This window comes from Kryptolebias marmoratus, linkage group LG3 (genome assembly GCF_001649575.2).
Source record: "Kryptolebias marmoratus isolate JLee-2015 linkage group LG3, ASM164957v2, whole genome shotgun sequence".
Taxonomy (NCBI): domain Eukaryota; kingdom Metazoa; phylum Chordata; class Actinopteri; order Cyprinodontiformes; family Rivulidae; genus Kryptolebias; species Kryptolebias marmoratus.
The window spans coordinates 11181423-11202382 of NC_051432.1; the positions used below are offsets into that span (position 1 = coordinate 11181423).

Below are 20960 nucleotides of genomic sequence, written 5' to 3' on the forward strand. Positions count from 1 at the left end.
TGTAGATTCTTTAGAAAGCACTGAGAGCAGCTGGGGGCCAGCGAGTGTCTGCCAGTCTCGGTGCATCCACAGCAACCGAGTAAACACAGCAGCAAACTGTCAGGTTAAACTTAAGCCCTGCGGGGCGTTTCAGTGTCACCAGAAAACTAACCTCGCACGCAGCCACATGCCAAATGGGTACTTCTGTTGGCATAAATCTACTTTACTGCTGCTCGCTTATCTTTTTAATAATTATTTTAGCTTATTAGAGGAAATAAACAAATTATTTCAGAAATTCAAATGGGTCTAAACTCCACTAAAATATTATAGACTGTAATTAACAACTAACTTTTTTTGAGAAACAAATGAAATGTTTAGAGTCATTATTAATCACTATTTTCTGTAACAAATTTGAATTAGAAAGTTTGTCACTTGTGATGATAATTATTTTTGAGCAGAATCATTCTCCTGTTGAGGCGAGAGCTCAGGAGGTATTTTCAGTTTTACATTTCTCTCTGATGCTTTGTTCAAAATCTTGGGAAACTTCGTGATGACGTCAGATGGGAAATATCCAATGAAAATATCCACTGAAACTTGTTGTGCATTAACCTTAGTGTGGGACTCTGCTTGGTTTATTAAAATGGTTCGGATCACTTTCAGGTCTTCAGGTTTGCCAGGAGGTTTAAAAAGAAAACAACTTTTTAAAGAAGTGTGAGCAGCGATCCTGAAAATATTCTTAGTGAATTGAAGCATTAATAAAAACTCGTAGAAGAAGAAACTCTTTAGCTGATCTGCATTACTCAAGATGGCCCAAGAAAGACAAAACAATCCCTTACCAAATCTCTTTGAAATCAAAAATAGAGTGGGTTGATAAAGGGGATAGTTCCGATGTTTTAAACTGGAATTCTGGGAAAAGATTATGAACAATCAACATCTTACCTGTTGTAGACCAAAGTAAACTTCGGCTGTTTTTAAACAACCCAATCTAAAGTCATGCAAACGCTGTTTTAAAAACCTACACATGCACCTTCAGTTTCACCATTCCACAATTATTTAATCATTTACATTATCGTTCTACTAAAACTGCCCAAAGGTAGCATCAGAATTGCTACAGCTTAGCTGCTGCCGCTATCTGTGCTCACAAACAACCTTAAAATTTTATGTCAATAACTGTATTGACAAATTTATGACAACGTAAAGGTTTTAAAATAATGTTTGCATCAACAGCTGTGAGGTTTTTGAGATTGTAGTTGTTTTAAGATGGCAGTAATCCACTTTGGTTTTGCCTTCACTCTGACTAGCCATTAGCTCTTTAGTCTAATCAGTATTAAACTCCTTTTCTCCAAACTGAGGTTGTCCAAAGAGCCATCTGCAACAAGCAAGATATAATGGGCTCATAAGTTTTTTTCCCCAAAGCCCCACTTCAACAGATCTGAACTCCCGTATCAAACTTTTTCATCTCTAATTAAAGACATTCATTCAAACTTTCAAGACAAACACAGACCGAAACTGATTTACACGGACAGAAACATGTTCAGGGTATTTCAGATTTATTGCAAACAAATGTAGGCTTGTCATTCCACATTAAAGTCATCCAGCTCTCTTTCTTTCATTAGTGCCAACATGGCACTCACATCTTCTTTCAGGTTTTCCGTACACTTTTTATCTCATCCTCCACATTTTCCGAAGCAGCGACACATTTAACAGCATCATTAAAACAAAGGAATAAAATCCTTTAATCCTAATGGTTGTATGACTTTGTGTTGCTTCTTTCAAACACTTATCTCAGACCATCTTACGTTCACCTTGACTCATCTCTTTTTTCTAAAACCAAGCCTTAACAGCATCTTTTCCCAGTATTTAAAGGGGTAATCTGGTCAATTTTTAAAGTGATGTTCTGTCAAATAGTTAGCACCGTGTTACATCAGTCATACCAGTCAAAATGTCATACCAGTATGACATTTTTGAGAAATAGTTACTTTGTAAACTTGAAAAACAGCATTAGATAGGCTAAAACCTAGCCTTGTTTGGCTGTTCATTAGCCTAGCCTGAAGGAAGTCTTCTGCTTCTTTCTTCACACTCAGAGCTCCGTGACAAGATACGAACTACTGACAATTATGACAGAACATCACTTCAAAAACGACCGGACTGTCCCTTTAACCCTAATATCCTGTCAGTTATCATGGCATTGCCCCACTGTCTGCCCTCATGCATGATATGATAACCTTAATAATGTTATTTCTCATTTTTTTGAGGTAAAACGTGAGAAATGTACCTGAGCTGGTGTTCTGTTTCTAAAAGCAATGCCATAATATTATGTGGTTTAAGGACACTTTCAAGAATGTTTCAAAAAAACACATGTCGTAACCTTTGTTACAGTGCAACTTTGGGACAAAACTCTTCATTAAAAAATAAAATAAATTACAAGAGTTTAAAGCCAATCATTGCTGCCACTGATGGTGACAAAATATTGGCGATCCAAGTGCAATAAGTACAATACTATTCACAAATACAGAGCACACATTTGTTTTGTTTTTTATAAAAGAAGACATGAGTAAATGTTTTTAGGTTTTACATTATTATGATCATAGAATGGTTTACTTACCCAATGTAGTTATTTAAAATATAAATAATATTTTATCTAATTTGACAGGTTTCAGTATTATGTGTAAATAAGATAAAATAAATTCAGAATTAGGGAAATATGTGCTCTTATCTTTCACCTTTGGACAGAAATGTTTAAAAATACATAACAACAGGCAGCACAACACAGGGCTCTCCATTTGGACCTGTTCACACCTTTTTTTATTCTTTTCTATACTGTGTTTTTAAAATAATTTCAGTAGTTTTTGCTGAAACTGGTCTCAACAGTTTTATGCTATATTGCACCACAGATTAGCTGTCACCCTCTAGAGCACAGGTGTCAAACTCCGTTCCTCGGGGGCCGCTCTCCTGCATGTTTTAGACGTGTTCTTGCTTTAAAACACCTGCTTTAAATGGATGTCTTGTTGCCACGCTCCTGGAGAACTTGATGATTCGGTGAGGAGGTAATTAAACCATTTGAATCCGCTGTGTTGGAGCAGAAAAACCTAAAACTCCCAGGACAGCAGCCCTCGAGGCCTGGAGTTTGACACCCCTGCTCTTGTGAGAAAAGCTTTATGCATGGATCTATCACAAAAAAGTAAACTCTCAATTCTTTTTTTTTTCTCTTTCCAAAATGTAAAATCATATGCATTTTACATGGAGGTATACAGACTGTCCAGCAGCTCCAAATACCTTTAATCTGAGTTTTGAAACATGCTACTAAAATCAAATCTACAGCTGGCGTTACGTCTACAAGGATGATGGCATATATGGGAAAAGTCAAACGCAAAAACAAAATGAGGCCCTGCTGCATATTCCGGTGGAAACAGGACAGAGAAAAGGAAGCGTTTCATCATAACGAAGAGAAAGGAAGAGTTCAGTTTAGGTTTGGTGATTTTAACCTAAGTCTCAGCTCAGACAGTTTATGTAAAAGCGATCTATAAAACCTGTGTGCTAAGTGTAAAGACACACTTCACACATGTACACTCTGTGTGATCCTGTTTGCAGGGAAGTAACACAACACCTTGTTGTAATCACAGAATGCTGAAATGCCTCGCATAGCTAGCAGTCACAAACACACACACACACACGCACACACACATATCAGCTCCCATCTCACTACACAAAAAGTGTAAGCTGAACCAACGCAAATAGAGGAAGTTATCCTCTAAATATCTCAGCTGGTTTCGACTCATTAGGCCCAACGCTACTTAGAGCGACCTAAATATATTGCTGAACCTGAGTCCCAGCTCCGTCTCATCTGAGCAACATCTTCTCCCCTCCCTGAAACATACAAGAAGCATGCTTCGTATACACAAACCACTTCATACGACATGTCAGCTGTGCTGGTATGAGCAGCATTTTGCAAGTTATGACAATGAGGTTACTTCAAGCCGAACACGAGACATTGAGTGGCATGAAAATGTTGTAGTGATAGTGTGTCGTGATATGACGCGTAGAAATACCGGAGTCATTTCATGTGCTGGGATTCTTGCGTTTAAATGTTACTGTAACAGATATTCAGTGCAGACAAATGGTCCCTGTCCTCAGATATTTGTAAAAATATCCACAGAGTACTCCTTTAAATTAAAACGATGATTCAGATCTCTTGAAGTGGGGGTTCTGTGGAAAGGTTATTTAACATTTAAGATCTTACCTGTTGTCGAAAGCTCTTTGAATAAACTCTGTTTTGAGAAAAAGAGTATAATTCTGAATGCGCTGACAAGCCAGCAGCTAGTTCGAGTTGGGGCCAAGACCAAAGTGTACTGCTGCCATCTTAAAACACCTCTAGTCTGAAAACTTTCATAATGGTTCATGCAAGTACTAATTAATAAAGTTTTAGATTGCCATCGGTTTCAAATTACACATTTATTTACATCAAACTTTATGGTTATAAACAAGCAGAATTAGTGACAGCAGTTGCACTTCTGCTATACGACTGTATGACTATATTTATGACAGAATGGCAGTGTAATGTGAAACTAATTGCAAAGATAAGTTTTATAAATTAGTGTTTGCATGAGCCGCAAAAAGTCTTTTGAGGATGGAGTCATTTTAAGACAGCACAGATCCGCTTTGTTAGCTTATCAATCTCGTCAGATAAAAAAAAAAAAAATAAATAAATTCTAAACTGAGGCTATTCAAAGAGCTATCTACAGCAAGTAAGATACCAAACTTTTCATACTCTTTCCACAGAACCATGTTCAAAAAGTCTGAATGATCACTTTAACATTCACTAAATGTTACTACACCACTGAGATCTGACCATCTCTAACAGGCACATATATCTCCTTTTAAACAGATGCAGTGTTGCTTTTTATATCACTGGGATCCCAATTATTTAATTTATTTTATATTTTTTGGCTTTTTGAATAAAAAAAAAATCAATTTCACACGAAGAAAATGATTTTGTCACAAGTTTATTGCTATTTAATTTAGACATGCCAGCCCACTTATTTTCCTCTACATGTTGGGTATCGGTAGCCATATTCCAAGTTTTCCCTGGAGGACCTTGAGACATTCCCAGGCCACATAGGGTATGTAATTCCTTCAGGATATTCTGGGTCTGCCCTGTGATCTCTCTCTACTTGGATGTGTCTGAACCACCAGACATCAGATGTCTGAACAAGAGCCTGACAGATATTGTTAATACTAATACCTATTTTATATTTAGATATCGATATATCAGCCAAAATTCTGTTTACACGTACTGTTAATAGAGACTAGGCCAACACCAGGACAGTTTATCCAGATCTTCTTCACAGGACAAGCTGTACTTGCATTTCTAAGTTATTCCAGGTATCTTTGTCTGCATTGTAAGGAAAACGTTCCCATGTCAGCAGCGCAAAGTCGCCAACATGTACAGCAGTTGGTGCTGTAATTCATTCACAGTTTACAGTTGTGCTCAGAGGTTTGCATACAGTCATCGTGGGCATAAATGTCATTGGTGCAACTTGGTAAAGGATGTTTCACCAAATATCGGCTGGACGTATGACATATTTGGGTTTGTATAACTTTTGAACCTTTTGATTTTATTTGAGAAAATTGAAATAAAATACAGATGTGCACCCAGATCTTGTTTTTTTTTTTTATCCTTGAAGTTCTCTATTGTATAGTTATTCAACCCTGGAGCAAATACAGCTCAAATCCATACTTAAAAGCCCCTAATTAATATGACATTCATACCCATGATGAGTGGTGCGTAAGCTTCTGTATATGAGCAGCAGCCCATCACCGACAGTGACTTCAGACTGTAGTTCCCCCCTGGTTAAAAACACTGCTAATCTTTTAGAAACAGGAATGGAGTCCCTGGGAAACTCTAGTTGTGTATGGTCATGACTCGTAGTTACATTTGAGGATCTGAGTCAGAACTGTCCTGAAGGACATGGATACCCCTGCTGGGTTACACCACCCAATCTAAGAGTCTTGAGCTTCCTAGAAGTCCAACAAACTCATAGACTCTCCAGAGTTTCTAAAAAATGAAGCAATTGATCCAAACTTCCACAACCAGGATGATCCTGAGCAGCTTCTCCAGCAACAAGCTGGACAACTTCTTATTTCTTTTCTTTCTTTCTTTCTTTTTTTTGTTTGTGTTTGTTTGTTTGGTATTGTGTTTGAGACACATGTGAGAGTCAGGGGCTAAACTGGCGGTAGGCTCATGGGTAATCTTAATTAATCTTATCTGATACATGCAGAAAAGCAACAAACATGCCTCTTTGTTGGGTGCTTTTTGCTTGGATCCTGTCTGTCCTTTAAAAGAAGGTGTCTGACATGTGTGACATCCTAACACAAGGTGTTAATATGTACACATCCAGGGCCATAATGTTAGCAAGCAGACTCAGTAATCTTAGTATCACGGTGAACGACGGTTCTAGAAACAAACCCTCTGGTTTTAGAAATGTCACTTTTTATTTGTCATACACTCAGACTTCTTTTGTATTAGCAAATAGGCAATATTTTCTTTTGCAAATGTTACATAGTCTCACATTAAATACATAGAACTACTACTGAAATGGTAAATTGAGGCAAAAATAAATAAAACTTTATTATAACACAACTGCCTTGTTTCCATTGTGAATAAACTGCAGGGCACAAACAGTATTTGAATAGAGATCATAGCTTTAAACAGCATCTGAATGGAAAGTATAACAAAGCCAATTTCTACCAACACATCCACCAAAGGGCATGACAGAATATTTTAAGTCTACAAAGTGCTGCAATGCATACAGAAAACAAGAATAAACAACAGAACAGAAAGACAGGTCAAAGGTGATGGTGGAAGTTCTCCGAGTGGATCACAGGGGTGAAAACTGCACTTACAGTGAACGAAGGCAGATTCCTCAGCAGAGAGATCTGCAAGGAACAAAACAGAAAGAATTTGATGTAAAATACAGACACAATGAACACTTTTATCGCCCACTGCCGAGCGAAGGTGGGGTGAACATGTTTAGGCCCTTGTCTGTGTGTGAGTTTGTCTGTACCGACAGCAAAATACCTTGTGAATCATTGAGCGGATTTTAATGAATCTATCAGAAAGTAATCATGAGATGTGCATTTACAACTGATTAACTTTCAGAGTCAATCGAGTTCAAGATGGTCACCACAAGTAATCAGCCTTAGCCTACGCAAAAAAGGCGATGCCTCAGTAATTTTACAGATATCGAGCTAACATTCAGTGTGGTAGTAGCTGACAATCAGTCACAGCACATATTGATATGCAAGATATCGCAGCATTGAATGAGATTGTGCTGTTATTTTCAAGGTGTAACCAAAATAGCCATAGCTTTTTTAAACATAGGTTAATCTTAGATTCAATTTTTGGCATGAAAAGTGGCAGACTAAATGCATTTCTTAAAGAACTGCTAGGCCTTTAATTTTTGATGGACGATGGCATCATTAAAGTCTCCCTGAACCAGCTGACCAGATTCATCTGAATCGCTCCCGGGGCCAAGCTGATCGATTTGTTTACACAGGTGTTATGGAGGTCAGCGGTGAGTTCTACCTCCCCTCTGCCCATTTAGGAACAGGCAGGGATGGGATGTAGGGGCGGGGGCGGGTGGGGGCTATAAAAAGTTGACCCCCTCGCAGTCCGACAGACTCGCTTCCAAGCCGGAGCTGCAGGAGCATCTGATCTCTACGAGCAGCTGTCCTCTCCCTGCATCAGCACAACAAATACTTTGCATTGCCTGACCTTTTCCTCCTGCATCACTATCCCAGTCATGCCCCCATGTCCCTCCACCCGAAACAGCCCCACGAGCTACACACACTCACACCCACACACACACACTCACGCCCTGTGTTCCCCTCACACCTCTACTCAGTCCCAACCTAGGCCCCCTCCGCCCTGCCACGGCCCCAGCTGACATGTATCCCTCATACCCATGCAGTTATGTTATTGCTCTAACACATTAGCTGAGAAAGATCTTTGGCCAGGTGTAAGCGTGTATATACGAGTGTGTCAGGAAGGATAAAAAAAAAATCACTTCTAAGAGGGGGTGCGCTGCAGGGTGAAGAAGAACGAGAAGACGTAGACCCACAAACAAATGCAGACAGAGTCAAATAATTCACTTTCTACCATTGAAAACGTAGATATACCAAAATTAATTTATTATCCGTTTCACATTTTTATAGCTTAATGTAAAAGTGTCTGCTTTCAGTGCAGATTTCAATTATAATTTTGCAGGCAAAGCATTAGCATTAAACAAAACAAAACCAGATGAATTCACCTTAGTTTAAATAGAACAAACTTAAAATGGCAGCTACAGGTCGAAATGCTGGTAATGAAAAAGGCTGAATAACTTAAATGACTTTACTGTAATTTGTAAACAGAGAAGTTTAACTCAATGCATGACAACCATGTTTGTTGAGTGTTAATAAATTGATTTGTTGTTTTGTTCTTTGTCCTTTGGGACACAAGAAGACCCAACATGGACAAAAAACAACATATCCAGATACAGCGAAGTTATACTTATTCCAACCACCCATGAGACCTCACTTTGTCTCACATCACTGATTTTTTTTTTTTTTAAGGTTTATGAACCTACACAACCTGGTGATAATTAGGAAATAAGATGTAAGAGGAGAAGAGTTTAGCAGTGGGCATCTCAAAGACATTCTTTGAAAACCCACGGCAATTGTGAGGTTAGTTTTCAAATACTTGCTGTATTCACACAAAACAGTTTAAGACATGTGCACATAGGACTCTTAGGACCATGCTCTTTTTAAAATAGATTATAATTGTTTAAAAAATGTTCAGGTCAACAAAATATTGAAATATATTTCTACTGTGAGGTAAACAGCTAGAATGAACATGCCCACATGATCAGGATAAAAACATACTGTGATTAAAGGCCTTGAAGGAATGTATATCACCTGACATCGTTCTACTCTATGATAATCCTATTAGGAGAAGGGATGGAAATGTTTTGATTAAACTTTTAAAAAACATTACATACAATCTCATGCAATATTGGGAGATCTTGAGAGATGCATTAGCACTTGGAGTATGTGTTGTTAATGACTCTCAGTGACTCCCACAGCATCTCATTATCTATAAATTTGTAGACATTTTATGTTGGCTAAGGTCAGTCAGCTGTGGCAGCCATCTTGAATTGGGTTGACTCTAAAAGTTATTGAGTTGTAGATGTACAACTAAAAATTACTTTCTGAGAGTTTCATTGAAATCAGTCTAGCAGGTAATGACATATTTTGTTAACAGTTAGACAAGCAAACACACACACGCACACAGACATGGTCAAAAACATTTCACTGCTGAAAGTGAAAGGGCGATATATATCACCACAAATCCTGCCACTGAAAACACTCCCTAACGAACAGAACTGCAGGCACACACATCTCTTCCATAAGTCTGCTAATCTGAGATAGGCCTGTTTTCATTCCTTCATTTTTTCACCAGTTTATTAGATTAAAGTGGAAGCGTGGGGAAGTGTTCTGGCTGTAAAGGTGTAGTTCCCCTGAGGCTGTCGTCTCCATGTTGTAATCATTTCCAAATAAAACTGGGACGATGGCAGAAGCAGACATCGGATCATTTTGAGGTCTTTAAAGCAGGTGTTGTGCTCAGAAAAGTGCCAGTGGGAAAAGACAGCCACTTCTCAAACTAATCCATAAATAAAATATTCAAATTTGCATACTCAAAAATTACTGCCAATCCCTAGTTTAGGCAAGGCAAGCTATTTTATATGGATTTGGCCACATGTTAAAAAAATCTTATTTTTCTGGCTCATTAGGTCACAAGCCTCTGCAAAATTCACAAACATGCTGAAAATTCAAAACATGACTCTGACAAGTCTTGTTATGTGTCAAGAAACAACAAGTCCACAATTAATGTACACTGTTTAACATACTGATTTTTGATTTTTCTTAAGTCACTGATAGTTTATTTTAAAGAACTCCTTTATGATGAATTTTGCAAATTGGATGAAAATGTAGCTTTCTAGCTAGGTGTGCTGTTCATATCTTTGTGTAGAGCTTTATTAATACTGTGTTTAAATAATCAACATGTTTATTTAAAACTACAAAACAAAAACAATATATATTAGCATTTTGATGTCTGGTATTAAGTGGCAGCTAAAGGACAAGCTAGTGGATGTTAAAGATGATAACGGCTAACTTGTAGTGGATTATTTTACAACAAATGGCTGATGTGACAACTAGAGTCATAGTTTCTGGATTATGAACAGATCACCCACATAGTTTGGAACAGAGACTATATTTCCACAGTTTTGATATTTGTCTTACTAAATATAGAATCAGCAAAGGTTGTTTTCATTTGCTGCAACATTTGAAGCAAATGTTTCTTTGAAATTACTTTACAGGTCAAACTAAAGCTGAAACTGTGGCTGAAACTAGTTGAACCCCTTTTCCCCAAAGCTGCAGTTAACTATTTTGTTTTTATCAGGAACTATGTCATGTATACACAGTTTTTATTTAGTGATTCAAGTGAATATTCATTGACGCGTCATATTTAGTTTCTTCTGATTTATTAGGAATAAACTGATATAAGCTAAAAAAAAAAGAGGTTTGACCAGGTTTTTAATGAAACCTCTCACATGAAGAATGATTAAACCTTAATGCTATGGAGGAAATCAAAGCCTTTATGCCTGATTAAGAATATCTGTATGTAAGGTGCCACCAACTGGAATACTTTCCTGTGACACCCTGGGAATAAACCGTGTAAACAAACTCGTCTCGCGCTATTAAAATAGCCCGACGATGTGTAATGCCGGGAAAAAGCTGAGGGTCGTGGATGAAAATCCAATCTCCTAGCCGAGTTCAGGGGAGTCAGGTTACCTGTCATGAAGCTACTGCATGTCTATTAACACTGACACGACACTTCTGAAGTGGCCAAGCTGGGCTGCTGTTTGAGCAATATTTACGCTCATGGAAATCATGGAAAAGCCAAGGAAATAGACCAAGGAGTGGGTAACAAAGCATGTGTGTTACAGGCTCCATCTTGACTTTCCAAGGACAAAGTCACCCAAACCGACAGCAACATGAGACACTAAACTAACTCTTTAGCTGCATATCTTTGACAGTCACAGATATTTTGCAGTCTTTTATTACTTTATGGTAGTTTTGCCAATTCAAAGACATTTTTCATTCATGTTATGCCCCTTTATGTATCCTAGTTCTGTGTGTTAAATTTGAAACTTTATATTAAATTTTGTCCCATTAAAATGAGAAGAATTTTATCATTTTGCCTTAACTGGTGGCTAAAATAATTGTTGCAGGTCTTGCTAGTTTGTGACGTTTATTTACTTGTTTTCATTTACTGTCTGGTGTTTTTTTTTACTTTTTATTTATGATGCAGCAAATTTTAAATTCATTTTATTCTGTTTATATCTATATTTAGATATTTTTTTTGTTTAATATTATTTCCTTCACTGTACGTTCTACTGGCTCTCATTTTGTTTAGCATTTTGTTGAAGGATGCATATTTAAATTTGAGCTATACAGTTGTTCCTATCACACTAATATTTTGTTTGTCTTAATAAAATGTTTGCTATATAAAATTAAAAATAACAATGAAACTGTGAACAAAGGTATTTATTCTCCTAACAGCCCATTTAATAAAATTAGGAACAACGTATCATGCTAAATATGTGCTCTGACCGGTCAGCCCATTCGATCATTTGTGCAGTGCTATAGTTAATTTTGATTTTTCAGACTCTAAATAAGTCATAAAATAATAAATGATTTTTTTTTTGTTGCCTGGCCAGATATATTAAAATACATATTTTTCACATATTAAAAAAGTTCAGTGTTATATTGAAGTTAGAAGTGAGGAAAATGTGGGTTTACTGCAGTTGATATTGTCATTGCAACAATAAACAATATTGTAAATCCCTAGTCTGTATGAATGTGTACATGACAACATTGTTCTTCTATGTTTTAAGTTCCTAATAAAAAGCACACTGAGTTAATTCATGCATGAAATGTAGTTTATAAAGGATTTGATTTGATTCCCACCTGTCTGTGGTTTAGAATGATGTGAACTATACTCACTTGTAAACACGCATTACGCTGGCTTGCTATACACTTTGAGTCCAGTCACCTTTATATTTATTTGAAAGCGTGAAGGTGAATGTTGCCGAGTTACAGAAAATGAGAACAGATTTAAAAAACACAGAGGGAAGCGCCTACAGAAGCTGCTGCTCTGTGTGACTTTGAGGAGTCGCACTTACATTTTGTGAAGAGAAGTTCTCTTGGTCACCGATGCTCGACTACAAAGCTCATTGTTTTCCCATCGAAAGAGGGTGGGGCGATGATTCTTGGACCCTGCTGCGTTGTGATGCTGATAAGTGCCTTTCTGTCAGAGCTCGTGCCACTTCCTCTGCTGGTCACATGTCCCAAACTGACAGGCAGGTGAAGCGGCCCCCCCTGAGGAGCCTCTCCCGTTGCGCTGTAATACGCCCTCTCTGCTGTGTTGCTCTTCAGCTTTGCGTTTTCCCTAGCTGTTGGTGCTGCTAGGTCCTCGAAGTGGCACGGGGACTGTGGCATCACCGCCTGCGCAGATAATGTGGGTGAGGGGATGAACCCGGGGCAGATCATGTAGGTGGGGGTGTACGTGCCCGGGCTCAGAGCCAGGGGGGACAGAGGGAGGGGCACAGGTGTGATGGGGGCCACAGGTGAATGAGGCATGGGTACATCCACGTACTGGCCTGTCTCTGGGTCAAACAGTCTCTTGGTGGTAGCCTGTATTGGAGCGTCCACCAAGTAATAGTGTCCAGTTGTGGGGTCCAGGAGCATCTTGCGCTGGGTCTGTGGGACTGTGTCCCCTGCAGACGGGGTGGGGGACACATTGGGGACAGAGGGAGAGAAGCACAATGCCTGCTGCTGTTTGTGAGGACTCGTTGCTGCTGTTGGATGGTGATGGTAGATGGTTGCAGCTGGGTACTCCATGATTAAAGGCGACCACTTCTGCTCACTGAGAACTGGCTCCTGGCTTAGCAGCTTGGGTTCATTCGAAGGCCCCAGTCCTGGTATTGTTAGATAGTTCTCAGAGTCCGAGCAGGCTTGTGGGACTTTATTGGTGGAAGTAGTTTTGGCCTTTTCCGGCTCTGGATGCTCTTGTTTCTGTGGCTCTAGTTTCACTGCGAGCGGAGCCACTGAGGCTTTAGAGCTTTTCACTGCAGAGCTCTGAGGGACAGGATCACTGTCTGACTTAATGTTGACATTACTCCTGTTGTTGCTGAAATGAAGGACACTTTTGTTGGTGAAACCCTGAGGTGATTGTGTTTTAAACGTGTCACTGTTGTACGGAACATGGATGATATTCAGGGCTCTTTTCTCTCTGTGAGTCGCCCCCGTTTCTGTGGCATTTATTGAAGACTGAGGACTCGTCTGCTCATCCCTGGCGAGAAGCGACAACACGTGGCTGTCTGCGACAGGGTGAGAGGCTTGGGTTTTACGCTTCCATTCGTTTCTGTCAAAAACATAAAGCTGCTCCATCGTTTTGACCGCAGCCTTGATTTTCTCCAGTGCGTCCTGTTTTGGTATGGCAGCGTCGCTTCTCCTCTCATCCTGCCTCTGTTTTATCAGTTTGGTCTCAAGATTTGTTTGCATCTCGGACTGATCAGGATTTCCCTGCTTCGTTCTGCTGGTGGCACAAAGTGAAGACGTGTTTTCACTTTGGGAAGTCTCAGACGGGGCATCGACCTCAGCTCGTGCCTCTGTTGCCTGTGATTTAACATCTGTTTTAACAGAGTTGCATTTAATCACCATCGGAGATGGTAACAAATGTGTCATCGGATCCACTTTAACTTTCTCCTCCAGTTTCTCAGCCGCTGTGGAGGTTTTGCTCTCACTGTTATCCAAAGAAACAAAACTATACGAGCTTTTGACTAACTTACGCACATCCCTAACATGATATATTGGAGTTTGAAACTTGCACTTGGTGTCTCTAATGTCTCTGACAGTGAAGTTTGGGACCTTCTCCACTGCAGACAAAACGTGATATTTGCTCCCCTCTGCTGCCCTGAACTTGTTGATGTCATAATTTATTTTAGGGGTTAAGAGATTTGCAATGTTCAATGTGCAGCCTTTACTTTCTTTCACGTTTCTCAGACAAATTTTGATCTCAGGTGGTTTTCCTCCCTTCTCGTTCCCTTCTTTGACCTTTGTCTTGTCTTTTTCACATTCAGGTGTGTCTGTGTCAGGCATGTGTGGTGTTGTGTCTGTAAAGTTCCTGTCTTTTGACAGAAGCTGCCAGCTCGGAACAAAGAGGAGTTTAGTCAGCACGCTGCTGCTGTCTAACCCTTCACTGGATGTGGCCTGTGATGCAGGCTCAGCCTCCTTCTCAGGCTGAGGCTCATCCTCTTTAATTGACCTAAAAGCACCACTTTGAATTTGGACAGTCTCGGTATCTTTAGTGCCTTTTGTCTCTTCCGCGCAGGAGCTGGATCTGCCTCCCTCAGGGTTCTGATCATCAGCTGATTCCGAGGTTTGCATCTGCAAGCCTTTACTCGGACTCTTTTCTTGATCTTTCATGTTGAAGCAGGGCGACGAAGACGGGTAGGAGTCGCAGATTTCCCCCCTCTCCATTTTGCGCTCCTGCTCAAACTGCATCTTTTTGGAGATGACGTTTTTCAACAGACTGGACGCAAAAATTGCCCTTTTGTGCGTGTCCTCCGCGCCGTCCTCCTTGTTGCACTGCACCTCACAGCCTGACCCGGCCAGCACAGCCCCGCTGACCTGGCTGGGTCCTCCTTTCTGGGCGCATTTGGCACCGGTGCAGCGAAAGTTCAGCGTGACTCCGCGCTGAGCGGCCTGCTCTCTCATTTGGATCTTTTTCCCAGGAGGCGCTGCTTGCTGCGAGCTGACCCTCTTGTTCAGGGAGTAAACTCTGGTTTGCGCGTCTTTCCCGCCGGCGGTGTTACTCCCCCTGCCATCTACAGTTTTGCTCATTTCCAGCGTCGCACTGGAAGTTTTGTGCGCAATTACGCTGCGCTCTTTCCCATAATTCCAATCTACATACGCAGACCACTTATTAAGCCCATATTCCGACACTGAGGACTCGCTAGAGGTGCTAAGATTGATGGCATCAAAGTAAGGGCATGCCAAGCTCCGGAAAGACTTGGCGGTTAGGTTACGCACCTCTTTATCAGCGTCGTCCAGCTCGCTGAAGGAGCTGGACGCTCCGCTGGAATACTCATTAATATCTTTCCGTCTCAGTTTGGTGGCGAGGTGCTGACGGCCCGGAGCAGGGATGAAATATGGAACCCTGTCGGCCAGGGGCCCCGCTCTGGCGCCAGAGCTCACGAAGTGGCTCCTGTCTGCGAGGTGTTTCGTGTACCAACAGGTGCCGCTGGGGTCGTTCACAGCCCTGGAGGAGGTCTGGATCGATAGGTGGATTTCCCCCGCGGGGTTCTCGTTTTGGTTCCTGCACAGGCTTTCATCCGAGCTGCACAGATCGCTCTCCTCCTGCTCGGTGCTGACAGCCGCTCCTCCAAGATTAGCCTGCGCCTTCGCGTGGCTCCTCCTGTCCTCCACTAGGGTCGGGGTGCCCACCTCCTCCTCCTCTTCCTCCTCCTCCCGGGGGTCGTCGCTCTCGAAAGAAGCGTAATCCACAAACGAGTAGACCAGGTTGCCATCTTCGAACTCCCAGCGGGTGCCGCGGCCCAGGTCGTAGTCCACGTCGTGGTCGAGCTCGGTCAGCTGGATCTCGTGCGTGGTGATGTAGTGGGACTCGTCCTCCACCGTGTCCGAGCCGCAGTGGTCGGACAGGTCGGCGGCGCTGGTTCCATCGTCGGACTCCGTCTTGCTGTTCAAGCACATGTCCGTGTATCGGAGCTCGTCGCTGTCGCTGCAGGCGGTGTTTTTCTCACTGGAGTCCCGCTCGGGCCGCTTCTCCGCGTCCGAGTCCGGGTCGGGAAGTTCGGTGACAGTGTCCAACAGAGACTCGATGAGGACGGTGTCCTCCTCCTTCTTCTCCTCCTCGTCCTCCTCCTGCTGCTGTTCGTCCTCATCTGAGGCGGTTTTCCTCTCCCCCTGCTTCGAAGTGTCGCTTTTACTGACGGACAGCTGGTTTCCGTCGCCGGTGAAAGTCACTTTCACCGTCCTCGGCCCGTCGGGTCTCATGTCCAAGTCCACATAGTTGGACTCGGTGTCCTTCCTCTCCGGTTCTCGGTCCTTCTCGTGTTTGAGCAGCTTCTTGTGAAGTCCGGTGTCATTTCTGTAAGTGAGAGTTTCCTCCGCTGCTTCCATTTAGTCCGGTCCGAAACCGTCAGGTGGTCCTCGGTGTTCCTCTGACACTGGACGGAAAACTCTGCAGGCTGGAGCAGAGGGGCGGCCGGTGTGTGTGCGCGTGTGTGTGTGTGTGTGTGTATGTGTGTGTGTGGGAGGGAGGGAGAGACAGAGACAGATGAAGAGATGGGGGAGTCCCAAAGAAAATCCCAATTTACATTCAGGCGTTTTATAGTTTTGGCCAAACCTCCAAACTTTTCAGCACCTCTCCTGGAAGAACAGCTCCAGTTACATTTTTTAATTGCTATTATTTTTTTATTATTATTCTTTATGTATTTAATTTTACCATAACATTATAGATAGTGGTGATGAGCCCCTAATTTGCATAAACCCGTAACTTGTAGAATTTTTAATAAAGGTTTTTTTTTGTTTTGTTTTGCCAGGAACAGATTAGAAAAAACTGAGGACCTGGGCACCACCCCTGTAATGGGGGCTCTCTGCCATTTTTACCTGTTTGTAAAACAAACACAAAAGAACAAAGTCATAACAATAAAAATATATATACAGAAACAAAAATAACAAAGTATTGGCGCTGGAAATACTAGTAATATTTATTCATTCTGGGCTTTTAAAAATATGCATATTTTTTCAATTATACGACCATTATGTTTTCTTTTTTTTTTTTTGCTATGAACAAAATATTCTCAAAAGCCAGTTTGCTCACAAAACAACGGTGAAGGTTTTTCCCAACCAATTTTTAGCCATCTGCTGGACAAAAAGCTAAATGAGCTATATTTGCAACATGTTTTTCTCTGTAATACTTTCGAGTTAATTGTGGTAGTAGCTGAGACTCACCCTCAACAAGTCTCATTAACCAGTGAAGGAACTTCAGTGAAATGTACACCTACAGCTGATTACTGTTTGGAGTCAGACAAGTCAAGATGGTCCCCACAGCTAACTGACCTTAGTCGACATTAAAATGGTTATAACTTAGTCAACTTTACAGATATTGAGTGAAAAAAATGTATGGTAGTAGCTGAGAGTCATTCAAAACACACACTCCAATGAATATCATTTTAGTGAGAGTTACAGTTACAGTATGTTTACTGACAAATGAAGTTACCTTATTTATGAAGAGAAAAAGTTGTAGAAATATCAATTTATGAATCAATAAATGACTTCAGTTGGACCAGAGTTATGCCTTTTCACATGTTGACACAATTTAACAAAATATGTGATATGATATACAGTGAGAAACAGTCAACCAATCACTCATATTTTCGGGACAGTCACAGTTATTTTCTGGTGTTTTCTGAGCCCAGATGTGCCCTCAGTTCTTTGCCCACTCATTGAAGCAGCTGTTCGCCTGACAGAGAGAAATATTCTCCATTAGCTGGGTCCTGTCAGCTGAAACAAATGTCCTCATTGACTCATTCATCTCCAGATTCTGCTTCTGGGTGAATCAGATTCAATCAGACCCTGAGCCATACTTTTGAAAAGACTGCAAATAAAATAAAACAACTAAAAATGGACAAAAGATTTTTGGGTGACGTTTGCCAGCAGAGCCTTGCTGAATCAGGCCGCCTTGCATAACAGGGATCCAGTTGTTAGACGTCTGTCTAGGTTTTTGAAGACACAAGTGTTGTTCCTGGACAGGGCCCCAGATTGGTGGTATGCAGCGGGGAGGGGAGGGCCAACAGTTGCTCCATGTGGAGGGCACACTGACAGAACTATCAAGGACAGAGGCCACTGTGTCACAATCAAAACTCCACTCTCATTATCACAAAAGCTGCAGAGAAACTTAATGCTTTTATTAAACAGCCGCGCTCGGTTTCTTTTAAAGGTATTTCATGTATAAACATGCCACCACAATATTTTAGTGGTAAAGAATATACTCTGCTTTTATGGGACAGCTGTAGTTATTTTCAGATCGTGCTTTTACATAAAAACTGAACATGATGTGAGATATCTGATCAGCTAATAAAAATATCGCTAACTGTTTTTAACTTGTGAGACCTTGTTAAAACGTTGGTGGAGTCTGGTTTAAAGGCCTGCTGCTTCAACGAAACACTCCTGGGACCACCAATTAATGATTGAATAAAGTTGTAAAGAGCAGTCGGTGTATTGTTACTTGAGTTTTGAAACATCTCCTCCGTTGGTAACGTTTCCTTGATGTGGAGCGTTTCACAGCGTGCAGACAGGTTGCAGTGACTTACACAAAGCTGATAAATTTAGGCAGCTATTTAAAATCGGAACACGGCTCACGCAAGCAAGTTGAGATCAGTTTCTTACTGTGGCCACATTAAAACAGCAGGTGTTAAATCATGAGCGCCATTAATCAACACTATGAAGAGAACTCATGAAGACCTTTTAACCTTCTCTATCACACACACACACACACACACACACACACACATAAGATGTTGAATTGACAATCAAATAATCTGTTACTAAATTCAACAGAAATGCATCCAAACAAGTCAGACAGCTGACGAGATGGAAGCATTTGACACACATTTATACAAACTAAACTTACAACTTAGAGTGAGTTCTTTACACTGCTCATGAAAATAAAAACATCTTTAAATCTATCGAATCCAAACAGCAGCAAAAGTTTAAAAAGGCTGAAAAGGGACAACTATAAATCAAACATGTCATCCTGTCTGCTAAAAGGACATCATCTCTCCAGCAAACAACCATAAATAAATAAGGAAAAATTAAAAATCAATTGTTCCTCTTCAAATTAAACTTACAAACTAAAGACATATTCTTCGCTGTCATATCATTAAACACTAGCAGTGTTGAGAATAACGTTGGTTTTATTCATTTCTAATCTTTTCAGGAAGGGAAGTCAGCAGTGTGAGGCATGTAAAAAAACAACAACACAGTTAATTAAAAGTTGAACAAATAAGAACACACATTTTTTTTAATGTATTATTTAAAGTTTTTATACTTTCGTTAATAAATATGACACCATGAAGTTTGAGATCCAAAGACAAGTGCAGGAATGCTGAGTCAGCATTCAGCTCTACTTTTAACTTTTTATGCTCATTTTAGCTTTTAGCTACTCTCTTGCTAATATTAGCTTTTAGCTATGGTTTTGCTAGATTTAGCTTTTAGCAACAATAGTCCTAAATTTAACTTATAGCAACAATTTGGCTGCTTTTAGCTTTTACCAACAGTTTTACCACATTTAGCTGATAGCAGCTACAATTAACTTTTTTTGCAACAACTATGTTACATTTAGTTTTTCACAACAGTTTTCTTTTTTTAGTTTTTAGCTATGGTTGTTCTACATTTAGCTTTTAGGTACAGTTCTGCTTGACTTGCAATCTGTCCAGGGTGTCTCCCGCCTCTCGCACAGTGACTGCTGGGGATAGGCACCAGCTCCCCGCGACCCAGAATGGAGAAGCGGGTAAAGAAAATGGATGGATAGATGGATGGATGGTACAGTTCTACTTATTTGAACTCTTAGTTACAGTTTGATCATTTTATTTTGGCTTCTGTTTTATTCTGCTTGTTTTATCTTTAAATTTATTCTTCAACAAATTTCAGTAAAACCATTCAGCACACACTGTGTTGCTTTTAGAAGATGAAGTTTCTCTAATTTGCATTAGTTTTCAGCACATACATATATTTAACATTTAGTTAAAATACACAACAGATAAAAAGTAAAAACATCATAAAATTTGTGTAGAACTACTGCAAAAGCGTGTTTCATTTTAAAGTTAAAATATAAATGTTCGGTTGAAGCTCACACTGGTGAGACACGCCACGGTTCAGGTGGTCATAAAATGATGTTTGTGTGGCAGTAACATGCAGTACGAGAGTCTGTAAAAGCTGGAGGTGGAACAAGCTCATCTGAGCTTCACAGTCAGGATTTAAACACCTCCTGAGGACACAAAATGGAGGGCAGGGAAGACGAACATGACTCATTTTAGTGTAATAAAAGAAAACTGTAAGAATTTGTTTAAAATGCTTTGGTAAGGTCAAACACAAACCAGTCCCCGGTCTGCAGCATATGGGAACATGTTAATGTCTGGTGTAGCGTGCATCAGTACGCTGACTTTCTGACCCTGGTTACTGAGCCCCCCTGCAGCTCCTGAGGGGGAACCAGAGAAGTCTGAGAGCACCAACACCTGCTGTAACGCAGTCAGCCAGACACGGCACTCTTCCAGGTTACCCTCACCCTCCTTTCACCTCCTCTTACCTCCCCACACACACTTTATCCCTCAAGAGTTTCATCATGCAAAGGGCGAAAGGTCGCCTTTTGGGATGGGAAAGTGTCATGTGTGAGCTGGTTTTCTGGATGTCCAGGGATTAGACTGTTGCCACCAATAATGACAGTTCACTCAGGGAGGATAAATGCTCACTGGGAGGAGTTGGTTCTGTTTTCCTCCACTGGTGGCAAGCCCTTCAGTAAGCTGACCTGTTTAGAAACATCACGAAGCAGAGAGAATGATAGATTTGTATAAAAATGATACAGGAGAACTGATTCCCAGGGCGTATCCTGCCTCCCATCCATTGCACTGCTAGAAATGATCAGCATGACCACGAACGGGACAGTGTTGGAACAGAAAATGGATGGATGAAAAACAAACTGCACAAAACGTAGCCCTTTGGCAATCTATACAGTTTATATATATATAAAAGTATATAAAGTATATAAAAGTATGTAGAGATTTTAATAAAGA

The 20960-nt window shown here is 40.7% G+C and overlaps 1 protein-coding gene across 1 annotated transcript; it reads right to left on the minus strand.

Moving 5' to 3' along the window:
* Positions 1-1512: 1512 nt before the first annotated feature.
* Positions 1513-16409, minus strand: LOC108231980 (uncharacterized protein C4orf54). The gene is made up of 2 exons (XM_017409434.3): positions 12267-16409; positions 1513-6915 (listed from the first exon to the last, which is right to left on the minus strand). Exon 1 carries the CDS (start codon positions 16285-16287, stop codon positions 12292-12294), a length of 3996 nt encoding a protein of 1331 aa, XP_017264923.1. The 5' UTR covers positions 16288-16409; the 3' UTR covers positions 1513-6915; positions 12267-12291.
* Between the last annotated feature and the right edge of the window lie 4551 nt (positions 16410-20960).

What these genes read in the sequence shown, in the direction of transcription:
- LOC108231980 (XM_017409434.3), bottom strand. Translation starts at nt 16,287, where the DNA reads ATGGAAGCAGCGGAGGAAACTCTCACTTACAGAAATGACACCGGACTT.